The 23,411-nt window shown below is 37.4% G+C and overlaps 1 protein-coding gene across 2 annotated transcripts in view; it reads right to left on the reverse strand.

Annotated features, from left to right (window-relative positions):
* Positions 1-23,411, reverse strand: part of LOC126254345 (serine/threonine-protein kinase Warts-like) — a 214,415-nt gene that overhangs the window by 70,431 nt on the left and 120,573 nt on the right. For both annotated transcript variants that reach the window (XM_049955304.1, XM_049955305.1), the window contains exons 3-4: positions 18,627-18,744; positions 1,316-1,842 (exon numbers count right to left, since the gene is read on the reverse strand). In XM_049955304.1, the coding sequence (XP_049811261.1) occupies positions 1,316-1,842; positions 18,627-18,744 (645 nt within the window). The remainder of the gene's footprint in view (positions 1-1,315; positions 1,843-18,626; positions 18,745-23,411) is intronic.

A 23,411-nucleotide genomic window follows, 5' to 3' on the forward strand; every position in this document is an offset into this window, starting at 1 on the left:
CTGCCTTCAATAGCTGCGACCTTGCTATCTCTGCCTAAGTGTGATTGCTACCGATTTGGAGCCTTCCAGTCTGTTTGTCACATGCTGGATAACTTCCATCCACTGCAGGCTGTCAACCTTGGGCACCACAGAGCCCAAGGTTCTGTGGTTCGTGCATGGGCCACTCTGAAGCCCACCCACAATCACATGTGGGCACACACCACCTCTGCGAGCCGCTACTGCCCACAAGGTGCCCACAGTGTGGCTCTGCACACACTGCAATATCCTGCAATAACATAAGCTGTGTATCAGTATCAGTAGGGATGGCTGCATTCTCTGACCATCACATACCACCCTGCCTGAAGACCTGACTCAGTGCCACTCCGCTAGAGTGATGACCATGTATACTCATCTTAGCTGCTGCCTGTCACACAGGGGCAACGAAGTATGCTGATTGTGACCGGAGGTCACTTGCTGGTCTCAATGTGCTTCACCAATTGAGACCAGCATACGCCTTGGGCTGTGCTGATGCAACCTAGTACAACCTCGAATGATGTATTCCGACACCAAATAAATTAACATAGAAAATGCTGTTTTTATCACTGGATGTCAGACAAATTACCAGGTACCTACACCACACTGCTGCTAACACACCTAAGGCGGAGAGTAGAACACCTTCCTGGCCAGTAGCAGCCCAGCTCCCCCACCCACCACTGAGGTCATGCATCACTTAACCTCTACAGTACTAAAAATGTATTACAAACAGTATATCAAGTTTACTACACCAACAAGTCACAACATTCACCATAAGGACAAGCAAAGATTAAGCACATAAGCCTCAAGAGCAGTAATGAGTTACTCTACAGAAAGATTCAGAATAAAGACATTAAAAGCATAAACTTTGCGTGACATGATTAAGACACTGGCTGTTGATGCAAAAAAAGAAGAGTGGTTCACACTGCAGTGTGATATTGTTTCCAACAAAATTAAGTTATGATGTACTGTCAGGCATTAAACTCCAAATATTTACCGACTAAAAACTTTCTGCCACCCAGTCAAAAATATTTTGTAGTTTTGATGAGAACTGAATTTGAATGCCACATTTAGCCAGTGAATTTAAGAAGAGGTATAATGGATGACATTAGGAAAAATATGTTTACTGGTTGTTTCAGAGGTATTTCTTAAATCATACACAACATTTTAAAATTGTTTTCAATGTACAACAGATAAAATATAAATTGTTAGAAATGTAATAGATAAGATTATGATATTCTTATTCAAGAAGATCAAATGGTGCGGTAAATAAATATAAAAACTATGCAGATTACAAATTTACCTGTGGACCATTTTGAACAACCATTGGCTGCTGCCTTGAAGGTGTTACTAAAGTAGGACTCGTACCCCTCGTAGCTGATGGTGCAGAAGGTGTGACAACAGGCACAGACACTGACACCTGACAAGGTGGCTGCGGAGGTGGGCGTGATGGTACAACAGGCACAGGAGCTGGTGACATGCGCTTCAAGAGCTGCTGCACATGGTGAGGAGGGGGTGGAGGTACAGGGGGTGGGGTTGAACTGCATCGAGGAGGTGGCACAGGGGGAGGAACTGAAGAAACAGCTGCAATAGGTGGCGTTGGTGGGGGTGGTTCAGTGGCGGCTGCAGCTGCTGCAGCGGCTGCTGCAGCAGCAAAGGCACTTGGTGAGTACTGCCGGCTGAGCTGAGGGTGAGGGTGACCTTGGCCTGGGCTATCAGAGCGTGAAGAGCCTGCTCCACTGTCCAATGCTGGTGATCCACGGTGAGGCCCAGCCAGTTCACGTTCTAGGCTTGGCTTGCGGATCAACTTCGTGCTCAGCGCAGAAAGACCTATGCACCAATAATCAAGTAATTCCTTTACTGACTCATCTCTAATAATAAATAAATGTAAATTTACATACAGGCAAAATGAAAAAAAATCAACATTTCTGATAAAAGTCTCAGAAATTATAAATGAAGAGCTAATTGATGGTATAGTTTTAGTTAGCTGACAGCTCCATTTTTTTTCACACAATATGTTGATGAAATGTTTTGTTTAAAAATGGACTCATCAGCTCAGCTAGAAATCTGAAAAAGTAAATCAACCACTGATGCAGAGCAAAAATTGTAAATGACAGTTAGCTGTTTATTACCTAACAATATTTGTTTCCCACTCATTAAGAACATAAGGAAACAAAACTGAGCAATGAGATCACTGGAACATAGTCAAACTGTGCAACGTTAATGGTGGAATACACAAGATTATTTAGATACCTCCTAAACACTCCACGAGAAAAATGATGCTTTATAGTGATGGGATCATCACACGAGCCTCTGCTGATGGTACTTATGACTAACAGTATTATTAAAAAACAACTCAAGATTCTCATCGATCTAATTTTGACACTACCATGTAATCAACATAGTGTGAAATTATAATGTCTTTTGTATGACAGAAAATCAAATACAGTATCCAAAAAATATGATCAACATGAAAGTATATTCTACTATTTAGTAAAGACAACTTATAAATTGTGGGCACCATTCCACTGGGAACTTCCTTGTCTGAATATGGTATCAGGAGTGTGCTCACATAAAGATTTAACACTGATGTTAACAACTTATTTACTATTAAAGGAAAGAAAAATTATGATTTAATATCACGTCAGTAATGAAGTTAATACCAACAGATCACACGCTCAGACTGGATTGAATGTTGAAGGAAATCAGGTATCATCTCAACACTCTTCTTAGTTGATTTATTATTGGACACCTAAATCTGGCCTCACTGCTCCTAAAGGTGATTGCATTGTTCCTAGAATCTGTTGTCACGAAGGACAAAATTCTGAGCCATTGTGCTCTTCAGTGTTGTACCAGAAGTGAATCTGATACAAAACTCCAGACACTTGCTAGAAATTTGATCCTTTACTGTTGAAAGGATCAGTCAACACTGTGATGACAGATAATTCATAGAAGTTCCACTTGGAAGTTCTTTAAAATTGAGTCCCCAAGTGCATTAAGCAAACATTACATTTCTCAATTTATTTTGGATGAGTGATAGTGTAATGCACCTCAGGAGTAATCCTCAATCTACATTATTATAAAAATGAGTGTTTCTAGAAATTGTAGAAGCTAAATCTGCCTTTTTCACATTACAGCATGTATTTTTTTTTTTTTTTTATTTTTGTATGCCTGCTGGCCACGCACATCGGTGATTATATGTAGGAAAAAAGCACTGGGTGCCAATGACCCACTGTCACTGCCCTCTACAGGTCACTAGAGCTTTATCCCATATTTGCATTAAAATATCTCTGTGGTTTGATTTTTTGACATACCAAACACTATAATTTCAGATGTGGTTGGCGTAAAAAAGAAGTGTTTTGGCATTAATCTACTTGTATTTATCTGGAACATTATTCATTTATTTGTGCTGCCATTAATAGTATGTGATGATTCTTTTGCAGTGTTGTTATTTATTTGCTACCTAGTAACTCCGCATAATGCATATTTAAGATCCTTGCCTCAGCATTAGTGGCCTAATACAGCTCAATAAATTTGGAAATAGCATGATCATAGCATGCAGTGTGATCTACAGAATCACGCTACATATAAGAATCATGTTTCTCCGAAGTCAAACAGGCAATTATAGAAATAAAAGGAATCTGTACACACATGAATCAGATGGCTCACCAATTAACTGCTACATCACACTGGATATTATTATTATATTATTATTATTATTATCTTTACTTTCTCAGACGTTAAGTCTGGTGAGGAATGGAGTGACGCGGACCTTTATCAAGCGTCACTTCCTTTTTGCTGTACGGTATATGTTATATTGCATTTAGGAACTTTCGGGTAATTGAACATGTATCAATAATTACGGATTTCTGTAATTGTATATATATGTTTGGATGTAGCTGTATTTCATTGATGTATTGGTGGATATTGTGTGGTATGACTCCTGTAGTTGATAGTATAATTGGTATAATGTCAACTTTATCCTGATGCCACATGTCTTTGACTTCCTCAGCCAGTTGGATGTATTTTTCAATTTTTTCTCCTGTTTTCTTTTGTATATTTGTTGTATTGGGTATGGATATTTCGATTAGTTGTGTTAATTTCTTCTTTTTATTGGTGAGTATGATGTCAGGTTTGTTATGTGGCGTTGTTTTATCTGTTATAATGGTTCTGTTCCAGTATAATTTGTATTCATCATTCTCCAGTACATTTTGTGGTGCATACTTGTATGTAGGAACGTGTTGTTTTATAAGTTTATGTTGTAAGGCAAGCTGTTGATGTATTATTTTTGCGACATTGTCATGTCTTCTGGGGTATTCTGTATTTGCTAGTATTGTACATCCGCTTGTGATGTGATCTACTGTTTCTATTTGTTGTTTACAAAGTCTGCATTTATCTGTTGTGGTATTGGGATCTTTAATAATATGCTTGCTGAAATACCTGGTGTTTATTGTTTGATCCTGTATTGCAATCATGAATCCTTCTGTCTCACTGTATATATTGCCTTTTCTTAGCCATGTGTTGGATGCGTCTTGATCGATGTGTGGCTGTGTTAGATGATATGGGTGCTTGCCATGAAGTGTTTTCTTTTTCCAATTTGCTTTCTTCGTATCTGTTGATGTTATGTGATCTAAAGGGTTGTAGAAGTGGTTATGAAATTGCAGTGGTGTAGCCGATGTATTTATATGAGTGATTGCCTTGTGTATTTTGCTAGTTTCTGCTCGTTCTAGAAAGAATTTTCTTAAATTGTCTACCTGTCCATAATGTAGGTTTTTTATGTCGATAAATCCCCTTCCTCCTTCCTTTCTGCTTAATGTGAATCTTTCTGTTGCTGAATGTATGTGATGTATTCTATATTTGTGGCATTGTGATCGTGTAAGTGTATTGAGTGCTTCTAGGTCTGTGTTACTCCATTTCACTACTCCAAATGAGTAGGTCAATATTGGTATGGCATAAGTATTTATAGCTTTTGTCTTGTTTCTTGCTGTCAGTTCTGTTTTCAGTATTTTTGTTAGTCTTTGTCTATATTTTTCTTTTAGTTCTTCTTTAATATTTGTATTATCTATTCCTATTTTTTGCCTTATATTTTTCTTTTAGTTCTTCTTTAATATTTGTATTATCTATTCCTATTTTTTGCCTGTATCCTAGATATTTATAGGCATCCGTTTCTTCCATCGCTTCTATGCAGTCGCTGTGGTTATCCAATATGTAATCTTCTTGTTTAGTGTGTTTTCCCTTGACTATGCTATTTTTCTTACATTTGTCTGTTCCAAAAGCCATACTTATATCATTGCTGAATCCTTCTGTTATCTTTAGTAATTGGTTGAGTTGTTGATTGGTTGCTGCCAGTAGTTTTAGATCATCCATGTATAGCAAATGTGTGATTTTGTGTGGGTATGTTCCAGTAATATTGTATCCATAATTTGTATTGTTTAGCATGTTGGATAGTGGGTTCAGAGCAAGGCAGAACCAGAAAGGACTTAATGAGTCTCCTTGGTATATTCCACGCTTAATCTGTATTGGCTGTGATGTGATATTATTAGAGTTTGTTTGGATATTAAGTGTGGTTTTCCAGTTTTTCATAACTATGTTTAGGAACTGCATCAATTTAGGATCTACTTTGTATATTTCCAATATCTGTAGTAACCATGAGTGGGGTACACTATCAAAAGCTTTTTGGTAATCAATGTATGCGTAGTGTAGTGACCTTTGTTTAGTTTTAGCTTGATATGTCACCTCTGCATCTATTATCAGTTGCTCTTTACATCCTCGTGCTCCTTTGCAACAGCCTTTTTGTTCTTCATTTATAATTTTGTTCTGTGTTGTATGTGTCATTAATTTCTGTGTAATGACTGAAGTTAATATTTTGTAGATTGTTGGTAGGCATGTTATGGGGCGATATTTAGCTGGGTTTGCTGTGTCTGCTTGATCTTTAGGTTTCAGATAGGTTATTCCATGTGTAAGTGTATCAGGGAATGTGTATGGGTCTGCAATGTAACTGTTAAATAATTTAGTTAGATGTGAATGTGTTGAGGTGAACTTCTTTAGCCAGAAATTTGCTATTTTATCATTTCCAGGGGCTTTCCAATTGTGCGTAGAATTAATTGCTCGGGTGACTTCATGTTGCAAAATTATCACTTCAGGCATTTGTGGTATCATCTTGTATGAGTCTGTTTCTGCTTGTATCCACCGTGCATGCCTGTTATGTTGTACCGGGTTTGACCATATGTTGCTCCAGAAGTGTTCCATGTCTGTTATGTTTGGTGGATTGTCTATTTTAATGTGTGTGTTATCTATTGTCTGGTAAAATTTCTTTTGGTTTGTGTTGAATGTTTGGTTTTGTTTCCTTCTATTTTCACTTTTTTTGTATCTTCTAAGTCGTTTGGCCAATGCTTGTAACTTCTGCTTCTTTTCATCTAATTGCTCCATTGCTTCTTGTTGTGAGATTTTACCTAACCTTTTTCGTTTTTTGTCTGATATTTCATTTCTTATAAATTGTGTTAGCTGTCCGATGTCTTTTCTCAGTTTTTCTATTCTGATCTGTAGTCTGTGTTGCCATGCTGGTTTTGTGGGTTTCTTCTGTGTGTTGGTTGGTTCTGATCTCTGCCTAGTGTGTATATTTAGTGTAGTGAGTGCTCCTACATAAACCAGTAGTTGTAACTCTTCCATTGTTGTATTTTCATTTATTTTGTTGTGTATGATTGTGTTGATAGTTGTTATTGTTGTTTCGACTTGTGGGTTATTTGGTGGTCTATGCAAGAATGGTCTAATGTCTGTATTTGTGTCTTTGTATTCTATATATGTCAGCTGAAATTTCTCTTCTATATCTAACATGTGTGTCACTTCGTGTTCTATTTGTGCTTGTTCTGGTGGCTGTCTTAAGATGTCGTTTTCCTCTGATTGTTTAATTGATGTGTGTTGTTCTTTGTTTGTTTGCTCTGGGATGTTTGAGTCCATTACTGTATTTTCTTCTTCTTCTTCTGATTGCACATTATTTTGTTCTAGTATTTGTTGTACTTGTTGTTTGATGTTTTCTAATTCTGACTGGGGTATCCTGTTATTTTTGATTATTACACGGATCTGATCAGCTAGTCGTTGTTCTGTTAAAAATTTTAATTCTGGGTATCTGGTAATAAATGTTGTGTGTACTTGTGATCTGTATCCAGTTGTGTTGGTTCCTAGGTTTGTTGCTTGGTAATAACAGAACATGAGGTGTCGATTAACTTCATCTGACCATCTCATCCTCTGTCTTTGTTTTCCTTCTAGGGTGGTTGCAGGAAGCATATCCTGCAAAACACCTCTATTTGGATTTAAATCATTTTCCAGTTGGCTAGCAGTGTCGTTACCATTGTGGGCGGGCATAGGGTTCAAGCGTCGTCCCTGACCATGACGGCGCTTGTCCGAGGCTTCTTTAGTTCTGTCCTGAACCAAGTAATCACACTAAAAGGGGGGTTAGCCCTATTAGTGGTCTGTTCTTTTCGTCGCCTTTTACGACTGGCAGAACATACCGGAGGCCTATTCCTTTCCCGGGCCTCCACGGGAATAATATTATTATTATTATTATTATTATTATTATTATTATTACTATTACTATTATTTGCGCCGAGATCCTGCAGGATTAGGCAAAGCATTCTGCCTTATTTCAGTATTTTTTCTGATTTCCCACAAGTCTCTTATTTTTAGGGGTCAGTGCCTCAGTCAGTAAAAACAGAAACCTTATAGGATCGCTTTGTTGTCCATCTGTCTGCACGACTGTTAAAAACCCTTTTTCTCAGGAACAGGTATACGTATCAAGCTGAAATATATGTCACATACTGAAGTCTATGGCCCCTTGGCAGTTTAAAAAACTGAAGCTTCTATGTCAATGCAATCAAAGGATACAGCCATTTATGCCACATGTTTCAGTACTCACAAACTATTTCATGAAAACACAATGGTACCTCACATTTATCTAGAATGATGGAATGAGACCCGAATGAAGCAAAGGGGAAAAATTCCGGAAACTGTTAATTTGTAATTGTATCACATGACAAAAAATATTTCTTTCATCAATTGTTACCTGATGTGAAACTTGAAACAGTCAGTAGTTCTTCATTCAGGCTGACTGGGTCACAATAATAAAAGTCAAACATCAGGCACAGAATTACATTATTGCTCATATGATGGGTTTCAGAATTTATCCCTCATCAGATACCCACATACAACTTGACATGCCATATCTAACTGCAGTATTCGCTCCTGGATATTTGATGATGGGTAAATTGCGAAAAGCATCACACAAGCAAGAAAATAATGAAAACAATCGATTATTGGCAAAATTATTTAATTGGACAGATAAAAAATCTACTTACCAAGTGGCGGCAGAACACACAAAGACGGTTACAACTGGCAAGCTTTTGGAGCCAATAGCTCCTTCTTCAGGCAGAAGGGTTGAAGGGAAAGAAAGAGTGGTAAAGGAAAAGGGCTGGAGATGTTGAGGAAAAGGGGCAGATTTCAGGAAAGTCACGCAGAACCGTGGCTCAGAGGAGACTTACCGTACGGGATGAGAAGGAAAGACTGATTATCGGGAACTGCATCGAACGAGATTTGAAAATCTGAGAGCTTGAAGGTGGAAAACATGGTAATATACAGACAGAGATTACTGCTTAAACATCATGCATGAGTTAATAAGAATGAAAACCTATGTGCATTGTACAGTGATGGAAAGGTGGGGGGGGGGGGGGGGTGAAAAATATATGGATAAGACAATGAAAGATGTAGAAAACTGTAACTACTCTTTGCTTCACTCCATTTTAGTATCCTAAATGTTCCATTGTCTTACCTGTCTGTTTTTCACCGCCCCCTCCCTCCTCTGTTACGTACAATGCACTTAGCTTTTCACTCTTATTAACTCACGCATGATGTTTAAGCAGTAATCTCTGTCTGCATATTACCCTGTCTTCCACCTTTAAGCTCTCAGGTTTTCAAATCTCCTCTGATGCAGTTCACAACAATCAGTCTTTCCTTCTCATCCCATATGGTAAATCCCCCCCCCCCCCCCCCCGACCTCCAGTTCTGGGTGACTTTCCCGAAATCTACCCCTTTTCCTAGACCTCTCCAGTCCCTTCCCTTCATCTCTCTTCCTTCCCCTGCCTGAAGGAGGAGCCACTGGCTCCAAAAGCTTGCCAATTACAACCATCTTTTATGTGTGTGTTCTGGTGCCATTACATGAACAATAAAGTCATTCCTCACTTGATGTTTGACATTTAACATTGTGGGCTGATCAGCTTAAACAAAGAACTACTGATTATTATAAAAATGGTCACCTGCCTCCTGCCTCCTTTATATCACATTTTTATTGTTGGAATTAAAATATTCTCAAAAATCTTGGAATCCCTGGGACTGATATCTTAGCAGTATTAATAGCAGGAAAAATGATTGAGATTCTCAATTCCCAGAATGGACAAGCTGTCTATACACACAATTCAATTTGTACAGAACCCTCAGAGTGCGAATATTACTTGCAGCTGGCCAGTATTACCACTCTTCAGTCCACTTCATACCTCATTTCTTTGGGACTTACTCTCTGACCTCACATTCCACTTGCATATCTTATTTCTGTATATGTTTCAGTCTTCAGTGTCTATTGTATTTATTTATGCTTTTTCTAGGTCAAGATTGACTTGGGTGCTCCATGGTTTCGTTGATTTGACCCCTTGTATGTATGTCAGAATTCTGTTGGTGAGTCTTGTTGGTGGTAGCCTTCTGTTGTAACTATAGAATGTTAACCTTCTTTTTCTGACATCTGCTGCTAAATGTAACACAATTTCTGTGGTTTTCCTAAAGTGTAATCGGTATCCCTCATCTGTCAGCTTCAGGCCAAGAATTTTTCTCACGATTTTGTGTTCTTCCTTCAGTATGCTTGTTTTTTGTATAGATTGTTAGTGTCTTGCTTGCATATAGTATTTCAGGCTTGGTTAGTTTGTTGTTGTGGCTGACCTTTGTTTGAACCAACAAACTTTTCTTACTATGTATGTATTGTCTATTGCCGTAAGATCTCTTCATTTTTTGTAGTCAAGTCTTTTGTGATATCTTTTCTCCTCCTGTAGGTTTGAGTATTTCACTTAGATATTTGAAATGTGTAACTCTGTTTATCTTGCCATATTTTGTGTCTAATTTAGAGCAGAATAATTCAGACTTCTGGAAAGAGACTTGCAGACTAACTTTTTCTGCGTGTTCTTTTAGTATTTCTATTTGTTTGGTCGCTGTTGCTTTATTATCTGAGAGAATGGGTAGGTAATTTGCAAAAGCTCGGTTTGAGATCTGATCCCTGGATCACCCTATTCATGTTGGTTTCCAGTGTCATGGGATTTTCAGTTCTTTTTTCCATTTCCATGTAACTTTGTCCAGGATGAGGTTGAACAATAGTGGGGATAATCTGTCGCCTTGGCATACTCCTGTTTTGATCATAAGGGATTAGAGATTTCATCCATGAATTTAACTTTCGATGTTGTGCCAGCCAGTGTCTGCCTCATTAGTCATAGTGTTTCTGGGCGAAGTCCTTGTGCTTCTAAGACACTGAACAAGGCTTGTCGGTCAATAGAACTGTACACTTTTCGAAACTTATGAAAGTGCAAATTGCTGTATTTCTAGTGCCTTGTGTTTTAGAAATGTTATCAGATTCAAGATCTGTTCTGTGCAGGAACAACAAGAGCAGAAGCCTGTCTGGTATTCACCAATATTGTGTTCAAACTGTTCTTGTGTTATCAGCAGCAAGCATGCTGAGTAAATTTTGTAGATGACTCGTAGCAGGGAGATTCCTCTATGGCTGTTCACAATCATTCTATGCCCTTTCTTACAGACGATGGATAAGTGCACATTCCCCGTCATCAGGAAGTTTTTCTGTTTGCCGTATGGTTGTTATTATTTGTGTACATTGTGATAATGACTTTGATCCGAGGTTCTTTATTCTGCAATGATGCCATCTTCACTGGATGCTCTGTTGTTTTTTAATTTAAGTATATCTTTGTTCACCTCTTCACATATTTGTGGGAGTGATTCTGGGTGAGTAAAGGTACAATCCTGAGTTGAGAATCTTGTTTCAGGTTCAGGGCAGTTAAGGACATAAGAGAAGTAAAGTGCCAGTTCCTGACAATTCTATTGATCAGTTAATGCAAATATCCCATCTTGTTTTCTGAAGCACAAATTCTGAGGCGTGTACATGCAGACCTTCCTTGAGAAACTCCTGTAGAATTCTCTTGTGTTCTGGTTGCGGAAGTTTTCCTCTATAGTGTCCATCTGCTTCTTCATGTACTCAGTTCTGTAGCTGTTTTCTTGACTCATTAAAATTATTAAAAGTTTCTGGGGATTTTTTATTGCTGTATTCCTGGAAGGCATCTTTGGTTCTTTATAATGCATCTACACATTCTGAGTCCCACCATGGGTGTTTAGTACTGTTTTTCTGTGGTGTCAGTTCTTTTACATTTCGTGTGATCTTTCTATGAAATTCTTGTCATGTGTTTGCTTGTTGTTTTCCCATTCCTGCTTTATGTTGGATTCTATGATCTTTTCCATGTCAAGCTTCTTTATGTGTGTTTTTTCTGATGGATTTTCTTTGGTGCAAATTTGATTTTGACTCAAGTTAGGTAGTGGTCTGAATCAACATTCGCACCTATATGAACTTGCATGTCATGGAGCTTGTGACGAAGCAAGCTGGGATAATTTGACTCCCCCCTCTTGTTCTGGCATTTGCCTCCTTAAATTCATTTTTTCACTTTTAACTAATTAACATTAACATACGTGAGTATAATCTGCATTTTCATAAAAGAGAAAGGTTGGCTCTCAGTTTTAAAGAAGATATCACCAGATCTAATTTTGTGCTTAGTTTCGTGTATGTAATTGATTTCCAAATTTATTTCAACTATTCCTAGTTAGTATCTTCTGTTATAGGGTGAAATCAGTAATTGTTTCATAACTTAAATTCTATTGTTGACATATAAACAAATATAAATTCTGTAATAATTGTAAACATTTGGAAGATGAAATGTCAGCATTCTGTAAGTATTTATTTGGTTTTTTTTTCGAAAACATGTTAGCAAAGCCAGCCCTTAATTAATTCCAAAGTAATTAACAGTTTTGTCCAAAGTATTGTTTGCATACTTATATTTGTTAATTTCATGATTTAAACAAATTATTTGGCCTAACTCTTGCAGTAGAAGAAACTGTTAAAAAGATGTAATTTTTCGATGTATTCAGTTAATTTAATGAGTTAAGTTTTAATTGTAATTTCTGTAAATCTAACTTCGAACGATGTGTAGTTTCAGTACCGATTATTGTGATGATATATAAGGGCCTGATTTTTGGTCACGAGACAGTCAGTCCACGGCCGAGTTTTAGACGAGGAACCCATGTTGGTTAGAACAACAACAATGCACCAATTTAACAGGGAAACAAGTGTTACACCAACAGGCCGTGTTTTAAAGCAATGACAGTGTCTGTTCCTTACGTACCTGATTATTCTTCAAGAACTGTGAATTATGTGGTTATGTTTTTACTGCTCACTGATGTTCAACAGGAAAGTATTGTAGCAGTATGTGGAGGTTTGCCTGCAAACTATTAATGAGGCTTATCAAAGGTTAAACAATAGTGCACTGGCCATATATAACTGTGTAATATTGGAGGTTGTGAAAAGTGAAAGTAAAAGACAGTGAAACACAACTGTGCCTCTGTCAGTTACATCATTTAAAGTAGTCTGTGTTGTACTTCCACAACCCATTTTTCAGCCAGTGTAGCAACGCAGTACGTCAACACCGAGGACAACAAACAAAGAAATAAATAAAGCAGGCAGAACGGCTACAAGCTCTTTCTGGGCTGGGTAGGAAATTACTACGGTCTATTTGGAATCCTCCTCTTTATTGTATAGGTGACTTCTGTTTTCTTTTTTCATAGGGATTTCCTGAGAGATGTCGATATAATCTTCAAGCTGTTTATGGGCTTAGTCTGATGAGTCTCGTGCCATTTTTGTTTCTATATTTGTGCATGGGGAACATTTCCACAGTTCTATGGTATATTTTTCTCTGCTGATTTGTGTGTTGAAATCACTCAGCAAAATTTTTATGTCATCTTTGGGGATCTTGGCCACTGCTGTCTCTAATGTTGCCCAGAATTTCCTTATTGATTTTGGGACATCTTTGTTATCTCCATTTGTGGAGGTATGTATGTTGATCATGGTGTATTTCTTGTTTGCACACTGTAGGTGCATTGTCCTCAGCCTATTGATTAAGGGAGTGACTTTTGTAACTGGATTGATTATCTTCTTGTGTATCATAAAGGCCATGCCCAGAAGTAGGACACCCCTGGCAGCTCTTTTTCTGTCTCTCTCTTGAAAGTATGGTAATTTCCATAATCCATTGTGTCTTCGTCTGTTATGCATGTTTCTTGCAGGGCACGTATCATTATCTCTAGTTTATCAAACTCCAACATTAGGTTGTGCAGTTGTCCTGGTAGGATCAGTGTGTTTATGTTGAGAAATATAGATGTTTATATGGAACTTTGCCAGAAAATTCCAACTTTCTCTGTAATCATGTACGTTCTGGTTCCCCAAAATCCGAGTTCTTGACTGCCAGTTGTTGATGGGTGCATTGGTTACCTCCTGGAATATTACTATTATTCCTTGCATAAATTATTATTATTTTATATCTATTATATGAATATTTAGATTCAAGGATTGACAAGTTTCATAAGCTACCTGGCAAATAGCGATGTTCAATGTAAAGTTGCATGGCACATAGTAATGTTCTGTAAACAGGAATCTGTGTTTATAGATGTTGGTGACTATTGCTTCTGAAAAATACTAACGTGATCAAGTAATTATTAAATTACCAATAGAAGATAAACAGCAGCTATTTAACATATCTGAGGAACCAGCAGTTTGTCTGCAAATTTACTTGGTTAAAATTAGCAAGAGTATCATTAAGCAGTATAGTGACAGTTTATTGTTAACACAGTTCACGGATGAAGTTTACAGGCTATACTCTTCATCTGTTTATGTAAATCTTCACTCGTTCGACATCCCTGAAGCTTCTCTCTATTGATAGGATCTATGAAACATGATTAATGTAGGACTGCTATTCTGCAAACAATGGCAATATACCGGTGACAAACTGTCACATATGTCACTTGATCTACACTATCCACCTTTTTATAGCATGAGAGTGAATGAAAATGTTCAGGGTACAGCAACTGTGATCAATGCATCACAATTACATGTATAACTTTCAGTTTAATGATTTCACAAAATAATACTTTCTCATTATCCCTGTCTACAAAGGCACAGCTGTAAATGTGTTATACTGGTAGCTCTCTGAAAAAGACCTTCTTATTGTATTATGCTTCACACAGTCACACTTGGAATAGCTCAAAACAATAGTTTCACAGTCTCATCAACAGGTGCCTCAAAAGTGACGCCATATCTCAGCTCCAGTGACAATAGGTCTGTAAAATCCTTACAGGCATGTTACTTCAAATACGAAACTAAGTGCTTTCTGTCAAATTAATGCCATTCTAACAACTACAATCATTTTATAATTTTTTAAAGTAGTGTTTTAAATATAAACAATACTATCTTGTTATATCACACATCATCAAAATTTTGACAAACTCTCATACATTTTAAATATATTAAATATAGATCCTCTTCAGAGGTTGTTTCTTCACAATTAATGCTCACAAACACGCAATGTACAACTGAATATAATTTTTTATCAATATCAGCAGAGTTTACGTATCATTAAGGTAACGCTAGCAGCATCAAAACGGCCACCGAAGCAACTTAAGTTCTTTTACTTCCTCTCTTGTGTGGAAATATCCATGAAGCTTTCCTGTAACTCCTCACTTGCATGTAAGAATGCATACTGGGTGGCAAATGTACAATAAAAACAAATTGCAAAAATGATGAGGAAGGTTGAGACACACACACTTAAAAAAGAGCAGAAAAGTGCCTGAACAATTACTTGCAGAATTACTTGCATCAGTAATGCAGAGATGTAAGAATCCAAATTTTTATTTATGAGGTATTGATATTTTGTGTACCTAGAATATATCTTCTGTCACTTAAATCACAAGTGCTGTATTGATTGTGCATCACCTCTCCCATCATCCCACCTCTCCATCACATACACACACTGTGCATATAAACTAATATTTAGTGTATGTGACTTTACAGATCACGCGTCTTAACATCTGTTGACTTTCTGCTGATACGGATGAAAAAGGTACTAATTTACAGATGCAGTGGTTTTGTAGGAGGTATGAAGTATGAGAAAGAATTTTCAGTGTATAACTGAGTTCAACAAGAACATAGCACTGTCTCATGTTCTTTTCCCAACTGACTGACATTCTGTTGTAAAGTATTTTTAACTGTTTAGTTTTGACTCTTCAGTATTTTCATCTCACTTACCATTTAAATTTTCCCGCTCCAAGACAGAGTTATAGTTCTCTTCACAAGCACCGTAAATCTACACTTTCTCTCATTTCAACACTAGCCATTGATTATCTGGTTTGGGAAGAATACAGTGTGTGTTCCCTAAGTAATATGACCAATTTCTTTCTGACGCAACGGTACACCACAGCGTGTTGTAACTGGCTGGGCAAAGTGGAGGGGGGTGTTAGCTTCAAAACGCTCTTTGTCTCATTCAGCTGCAAGCTGCCAGAGAGTCAGGACGTGCGTTTCTGTCAACCCCGTTTTGAGTTTATGTAACATGGCACAATGGAACATTCTGTAGAGCAATGGTACACTACCAAATTTTGCGTTAAACTTGGGAAGCTCATCACCGAAAAGTTTCCTTTACTTTACCATGCCTTTGGGACCGATTGCTTGTCCAAATCATAAGTTTTCTGATGGCACAGGTTGTTCATGGAGGGCCGAAAGGAGATCACCGACGAACCTCACAGGGGACGGCCATCAACCGCACAAGTCGACGAAAATGTGACACGATTGTTTGAACTCTGACACACAGCTGAGCCTTCAATTGATAGCACAAACTCTAAACATATCAAAAACAACTGTTTTCCACATTGTGACCTAAGATTTGAACATGAGAAAGGTGTGTGCCAAACTCGTCCCAAAAGTGTTGACTGACGAACACAAGCACATGTGAGTGCTTCGGTGCCAAGAAATGTTGGAAATGTGTGAAAATGATCCTCATTTTTTAAATTCAGTTATCACTGGTGATGAGTCACGGATTTTTGAGTACGACCATGAGACAAAAAGGCAGAGTTCAGAGTGGCACACCCCATCGTCGCCCCGTCCCAAGAAGGCACGTGTGAGAAAGTCCAGGATCAAAACCATGCTCATTGTCTTCTTTGACGTCAGAGGAATTGTCCACCGTGAATTCGTACCTACCGGGACTAGAGTAACTCAGCTTTCTACTTGGAACTGCTTAAAAGACTGAAAAGGAGGGTCTCGTGCTGCCGAAGCGACATCAAGGACACGTGGAAAATTCACCACGACAATGTGCCAAGTCACAGTGCCTTCACTGTCAACGACTTCCTGGTCAGGACCAAGACCCCATTGGTTCCCCAGCCTCCCTATAGTCCTGACCTGGCTCCCACTGGGTTTTTTTTGTTTCCTTGGTTAAAAGGAGTCATGAAAGGAAAACATTGGGACATGATTGAAAGCACCCAGGCACATGTTACATCAGCTCTAAAGGACATTCCGGAAAAGGCTTTCCAGGCATGGAAACACTGCCTCCAGAAGTGTATCAATGCAAGAGGGTGCTATTTTGAAAATTTTTGATTATTTGTACGTATATATTCAATAAATGATTTTTTTTATGAATTTGGTAGCATTACTTATGGAACACACCTTGTATGATTCAACACATCTTTTATTTGTGCCTTTTGCTCAAGCATCACTAGCCAAAACTTCATATGAACCAGATACTTCAATTACCTATTCCTACTTCTGCTGACTTTTATTTTGGTCTTACCACAGTAATCCGAACCACGCCATTACAAAGTATAGTGTTATCAACATATTTTCAGCTGATCCTACTAGTTGTCTTCAATTTTATCAAAAAAGAGCATGAGTCACTCATGTAAAAATTGCAAATATACAATATTTCCAAAGGCACTTTCATCTCATGGAAAACACATCATGTTTATCTCTAATAACATCAAAAACTCTATTTTGTATAACAACCTACCCATGATTAAGTAAAGGTTAAATTATGTTAGAATTAGTATCCATTTTATGCTAAACTGATTCCAGCATAATCTACATAAGCGTGATGGTTACCTCACAAAATTATTCCCACATCTCCCAAACTGGTATTCCACTGCCAGACTATTCATAATAATGTTACTCCTGATCACTGCCCCTTGCTGCATAGGCACTCTTGCACTCTAAAAGACACAGGTGTAAGGTCTGTTTGATGGATTTGGACAGCAGGTTGAATTCAGTTGTCAGCACAACATACTATCCTAAGAGACAGGGCCACATATGTAAGCTCCCATGTCATTACCAAATTTGTTACAATCATGGCATAGTTTACAATGAGAACATGACCAATTATCAATTGTCCTCCCATATAATTACTGCCACAATTTTATAAGAGGGTGTATAGCTCAATGTAGTATGGTCAAATGTAACAGCTACTTCAAAAAAAGTGTCCTCCGAATCCCCCCTTAACCCCATCTCCAATGAAACAAGTTCCTCTCAATTGTATGGTTGGTACTGTAACTACGGCAAACCCTTCGAAGTCTCACAAATCTCACTGCCTCAATGTCTGTTAAGATCACCTACATACACTTGTCCCCTTTCCAACCCCTTCTCCCTGACTTGTTCTCCAACTATTTCCTGTTCCCACCTTCTCTGCTAGCTTCACACTCCCATCCATCTCTTATCTAATCCAGTCTATGCTCACCTCGTATTATCATGATCATATTGTCTTCTTGTTTATCACTCTCCGCCTTGTTCCCCCTCCCCTTACCTTCCCGTGTATACCCTGCCTTTGTGGGTAACTGTACAAGTTATAGTTATTTCTGTACATTTATCTCATTTTTACTGCCTGCTGTCTCTATCTGCACTACTACTGAATCCATCCTACCCTACCCATGTGAGACAATAAATCATCTCAAGCCACTACATCTGGAGAATATCAGTTCTCTCTCTCTCTCTCTCTCTCTCTCTCTCTCTCTCTCTCTCTCTAATAACATCAACAACTCTATTTTGTATAACAACCTACCCATGATTAAGTAAATGTTAAATTATGTTAGAATTAGTATCCATGCACGCTCGCACACACACACACACACACACACACACACACACACACTCTCTCTCTCTCTCTCTCTCTCTCTCTCTCTCTCTCTCTCTGTCTGTGTGTGTGTGTGTGTGTGTGTGTGTGTGTGTGTGTGTGTGAGAGAGAGAGAGAGAGAGAGAGAGAGAGAGAGAGAGAGAGAGAGAGAGATAGAGTGTGTGTGTGTGTGTGTGTGTGGGCGCGCGCGCGCACGCATGTGGGTATGTGGAAAAACTGTAATATATTTATTTTAAATGGAAAGAAAACTGGCATCAAGTGATTAAATGACAGGACGTTATAAATCTATTAAATATAAAATGGAAGGGTTGGTCTTACCTGGAGAGGGTCCTTTGGTAATTCCATTGAGAGGCTCTGCATGCTGCTGCTTTGACAACAGGTCATGGGCTGCTTCTAATCTCCCCCCTGACAGTTTCAATGCCCGCAGGGATGCTTCCTACAGCAAAGAGCAATTAATAGCCTTCAGTACCGTATATTAAATAAAATATATAGAAATGTATACGGAGTACTGCCAACTGCAGAAATAAATACTTATCACAATGAGACAAGTAACAGAAAAGCTATTTATCTCGCTTGCATAAAAAAGGAGAGAGAATACATCTTATGCTTCAGAAGCTGAAACCTGTACAGTATTCATTTGGAATAATTTCCCAAAATTATACAACACAAAAGCAAACACATGGTAACAAAATTGACTTTTGGGCAAGAACACATTAACTAACAGAAGATCCATTTTTTAGCTAATAACGCAACAGTGTAGTACCTTAGCAAAGGCAAACATTGTCCAATTGTTTATCATCTGCCTCGTGATGACTGGGTGTTGTGTGATGTCCTTAGTTAGGTTTAAGTAGTTCTAAGTTCTAGGGGACTGATGACCATAGATGTTAAGTCCCATAGTGCTCGGAGCCATTTGAACCGTTTTGTTTATCATCTACTGCCTAAGTACCACATTATGCCACTTCTATTAATTTGCATTGGCATTATTGATAAAATACTAACTGGTAATTCACCTGGTACATTTGCTGACTTATTGTGAAGGAAAATAACACAAACAAATCACTGCTCCAGAAAAGTTATATTTTTGTATTGCATTATTGGAGCACTCCAAATACTGTGAACGGATCACATCACACAAGATACTGAAATATAACAAGTAGCTGGTACACACTGTCAGGTATTGTTTCCAAGAATAGTAAATTTTTACGAGACTTATGTCAGAGAAAATAAATAGTATCCATGATGTAGGTAAAATGCATTCATTTGATATATTTTATACGTGGGTTACCATTTTTATTTAATGAACACAATGTTTAGATGTTGTTATTGGAGCCCGTTTTTGCTATCTAACACTTATGTTTTTACCAGGATCTTGAGAGACTGAAAGGAAAACTTATCACAGGTATCACAAGAATATAAATTTAGCTTTGGTAACAGAGTCAGTGGAATATAGATATCAATAAATCTGGAACACAAGCTTGTTCAAATAATTAGGCAGAATAAGAGAAAAAGAGACAACTGTACACAATAAAGAAAGATCACTATTGTTTTAATATCTTATTCTCACTACTATCATACACATTTAAAAAAGAAATGAAATGACGATAACATTCTTTGATGTTTTCTGCATTGCAGCTAAAAACTCTGTTTATATGAGGAAAGAAAAATTAGAGAAGACAACACACAGCAACATGTTTTTATCAGCTAGATACAAAAAAAACCGTATGAGAGAATGATTTCTGACACATTGGGGAGTACACTCATTGTCAGTAATGCCAGTGAAATGCAGATACATAGAAAAATATCAGCGTGTGCTGTAAAAAAAAAAAAGGGTGAAGGACCACAAAAACTACCACAAAAATATTTCTCAATAATCACAGACTGCAAGAAATGCAAAAAATGATTACAGTAAACCATTAGTTCACTATCTATTGGTAATGAATATCTTAAATTGAAAAACAGAAAAGAAAAGAAATACAAAATTGTACTAAGAAAAGAAAAGAGGAAGCAATACAATAATCAAGTCAGTAGAAACAGAGCAAAACTTGGGAGTTCAACTAGGATGCAGAAATGAAAACAATTAAGAATAATTCTAGCATTCACCTTAATCAATTTATGGTAACCACAGACTTCAAGTCTGGATAGTGGGATGAAGCTGAACTTTGCTCTTCTGAACCCAAGTCAAGTGTCTTAACTGCTGCCCCATGTTGCTCAGTGATAAGTTTCAATAATGGTTTGTTTGGCATGGTTCTAAATAATGGTTCGCTTGGCACAGTGAAATTGGAGGCATGTACTAACCTCCTTCTGATCTGCCAAAAGAGTTACTAATAAAGTTAACAGTTGACCTACAGTTTAATCTTAAATCTGAGTCTACACAGAATTTGGCGTTTTATGCACGCAAAAAACACTGCTAGATGTGAAAATACTGACACATTCAGGGGAAATTCTATGGTGCCCACTAAACTGAGTAAGGTATCATTTACACACGGGTAGTGCGAAGAGAAAATGATAAAAACAGAGGTACCTCAAGAAATGCTGTTAAGTATAAGCACAACCCAAAAGGAAGCTAATATCATGTAACAAATGTTGCCTGCAAAATAAAACTAAATATGTAACTTCCTTTCAGGTTTATCCTGTTGTAAATTATAACTTTGACACCGCAGCACATACTTGTACATTTGCTCTATCATTTGTGCTGTCTTAACAGAGCCGGTAATAAGAAGCATTTTAACATCATACTTTTTACAGTTTGACTTTGATGGAATGGATGACCTGAGTACAAAATGTGTCTTAAAGGTGAAGCATGAAGGCACAACAATTAAAAAAGCAGTGAAACTCTGACTGCCTCAATGCATAATACGATTTAATATTGAAACAGGGTTGTTGTTCAATGAAGTGAATGACAGGTAGCACCTCTGTTGTCAAGGACAATTGTGATAAGTATAAATATAAATAACACTAAAATAGTATTTCATCAAAACTACTTTGAGTAGCTGGCAACCAGTGTGTGTATATATTCCTATTAAGGATTGTCTTCTGGGTTCTTAATGGTCACTTCTTGAACATTTACATCTTAATGAGTATTAAAGGAACTTATCAGATAGAATCCTAGTGGCCAACCCAGGTGTTCAACCCATGTAGTTTTTTGTCTGGTAAAGAAACTATCTTGACTGCTTAGAACAGAACAAATGCAGACAGGCTGCTCACTAACATCTGCCACTACCAGCATGCAAACCTGTTTTGGTTGCTGAGCCTTAAATTCACTCATGTCTGGGATGAAACCACTGGAAGTACAGATCTACTGAAATGTACCCCTAGTCACCTAGTCATCTCTCACTAAACTCTATGAGTCCTGGGCAGACGAGAGAGAGAGAGAGAGAGAGAGAGGCTGGAACATTTTTAATTTTTGACTTAAGCATGTCTGCTCTAAACTTTGACTGTTGCCTTCTCACAATGTAACCTAAAGGCTTCTAAATTTTCATTACCATGAAGTCATGCTTAGAGGTGTCAAAACCTAGCTAGGTAAATGTATTAAATAATTATTTGCAACTGGTTGGCTATGTTATTTCTCCACCAGCTCATATATAGTTGCTGAAAGATAGTCACATTCAAAATTGAAACACTAAAAGACATGGTAATGACCAAATGGAAAAAAGGTTAAGCTGACTACACTTTATCACACAAAAGAGAATTTACACAGATTCCAAGTTGGCACAGATACAAAACTAGAAAGAGAGAGAGACTCCTCAGGCAAAGTTCTCATACACACCAGATCAACTAAGCAACATGTAAAGCGTCTTCAAAAATGAGTATTATGCAAGTAAGCAGAAATGGGGCTATTACTTAATGAAGGCAATAAAACAAAAGGAAATTAAGTTTGAAGAAGGTAACATAAAAGCAGAACTCAGATGGAGAAAAATGGGGCTTCAAGGAAACAGTGAGTAGGGCATAATAGAACATGTTGAATTAAGAAAGACTACTTGCATACAGTTTCGAGAGAATGTAAAAAAGTGTGAGGCAATATAACAAAAAGTTTTATAAGGAAGTAACTGAAAACAAAAGTGTATGAAAGTGGGTAACTATGTTTGGTTGAGGGTACAGTAATTAACAACAAAGAAAACACTGTAAAGACATCCTAGATTTTTTTTACATGGTTATATAGTTCACCAGATAAATCAGAAGTACAGATAGATAGTAATGAAAATAATGACATTCTAGAAGTACTGGCAGATACATATGAAGCCATCTGAGGAATGAAGAAAGGAATGACATTTGAAGAAAATGGTGTTTTAACTGAAGTCGTAAAAACTGGTAATTAAAGTAATTAAAAGAAGGTTTCAACATCGTTGACAATGGAACAATGCTGTAACTGTTCTACTTTGCAGAAAAGGAGTCAAAAAACTATAGACCTATGAGCCCCTTCTCGTTAATATATACATCACACAATAAAATTATAACAAATATGCACAGAAAAAAATACTGGATTTTACTTAGGCAACTGGCAATCTGCAACTCCAAAATTAAATTGTGGACTGGAACCAAGAATATGAATTATCACTTCGTCTGGGACTTATAGTTACTGAGAAGAATGTGACATGATTTCAACAAAATATGTATTTACAGCTCTTGAAAAACACTGATTCAACCTATGTTTCTAAACTGAGGAACATATACAGCAATGATACAACTTCTATCCATAAGAAACACGGGAAATTTGTAAATGCAATGAGTTAGTCAAGGTGATTCCATACCACCAAAACTATCCGCAGTGGCCAAGAGGAAGTATTATGATCCATGAACCAGAAAACAGAATATGGAATATGTGTTAATCAATGTTTTATTTATAAAATTTTCCTCTTTGCTTATGATGAAAGTAAACTATAACGATGAATGGAAAACTTGATAGACCATGTATCAAACGATGGCTGAAACTCAGTTTAAATAATAATAGTAAAACAGTGTTTAATTGAAACTTTAAAAAGAAAAAAATGAAATAACAGAACCAGCAAACAAGCTTTTGCACTATGAGCACATGGAAATCAGTGTGTATAATCAGTTTTGACTTATGGAAATGAGAAATGTAATTTTAATGTAAAAACCATTCAA

Source organism: Schistocerca nitens, chromosome 1, assembly GCF_023898315.1.
Source record: "Schistocerca nitens isolate TAMUIC-IGC-003100 chromosome 1, iqSchNite1.1, whole genome shotgun sequence".
NCBI lineage: Eukaryota > Metazoa > Arthropoda > Insecta > Orthoptera > Acrididae > Schistocerca > Schistocerca nitens.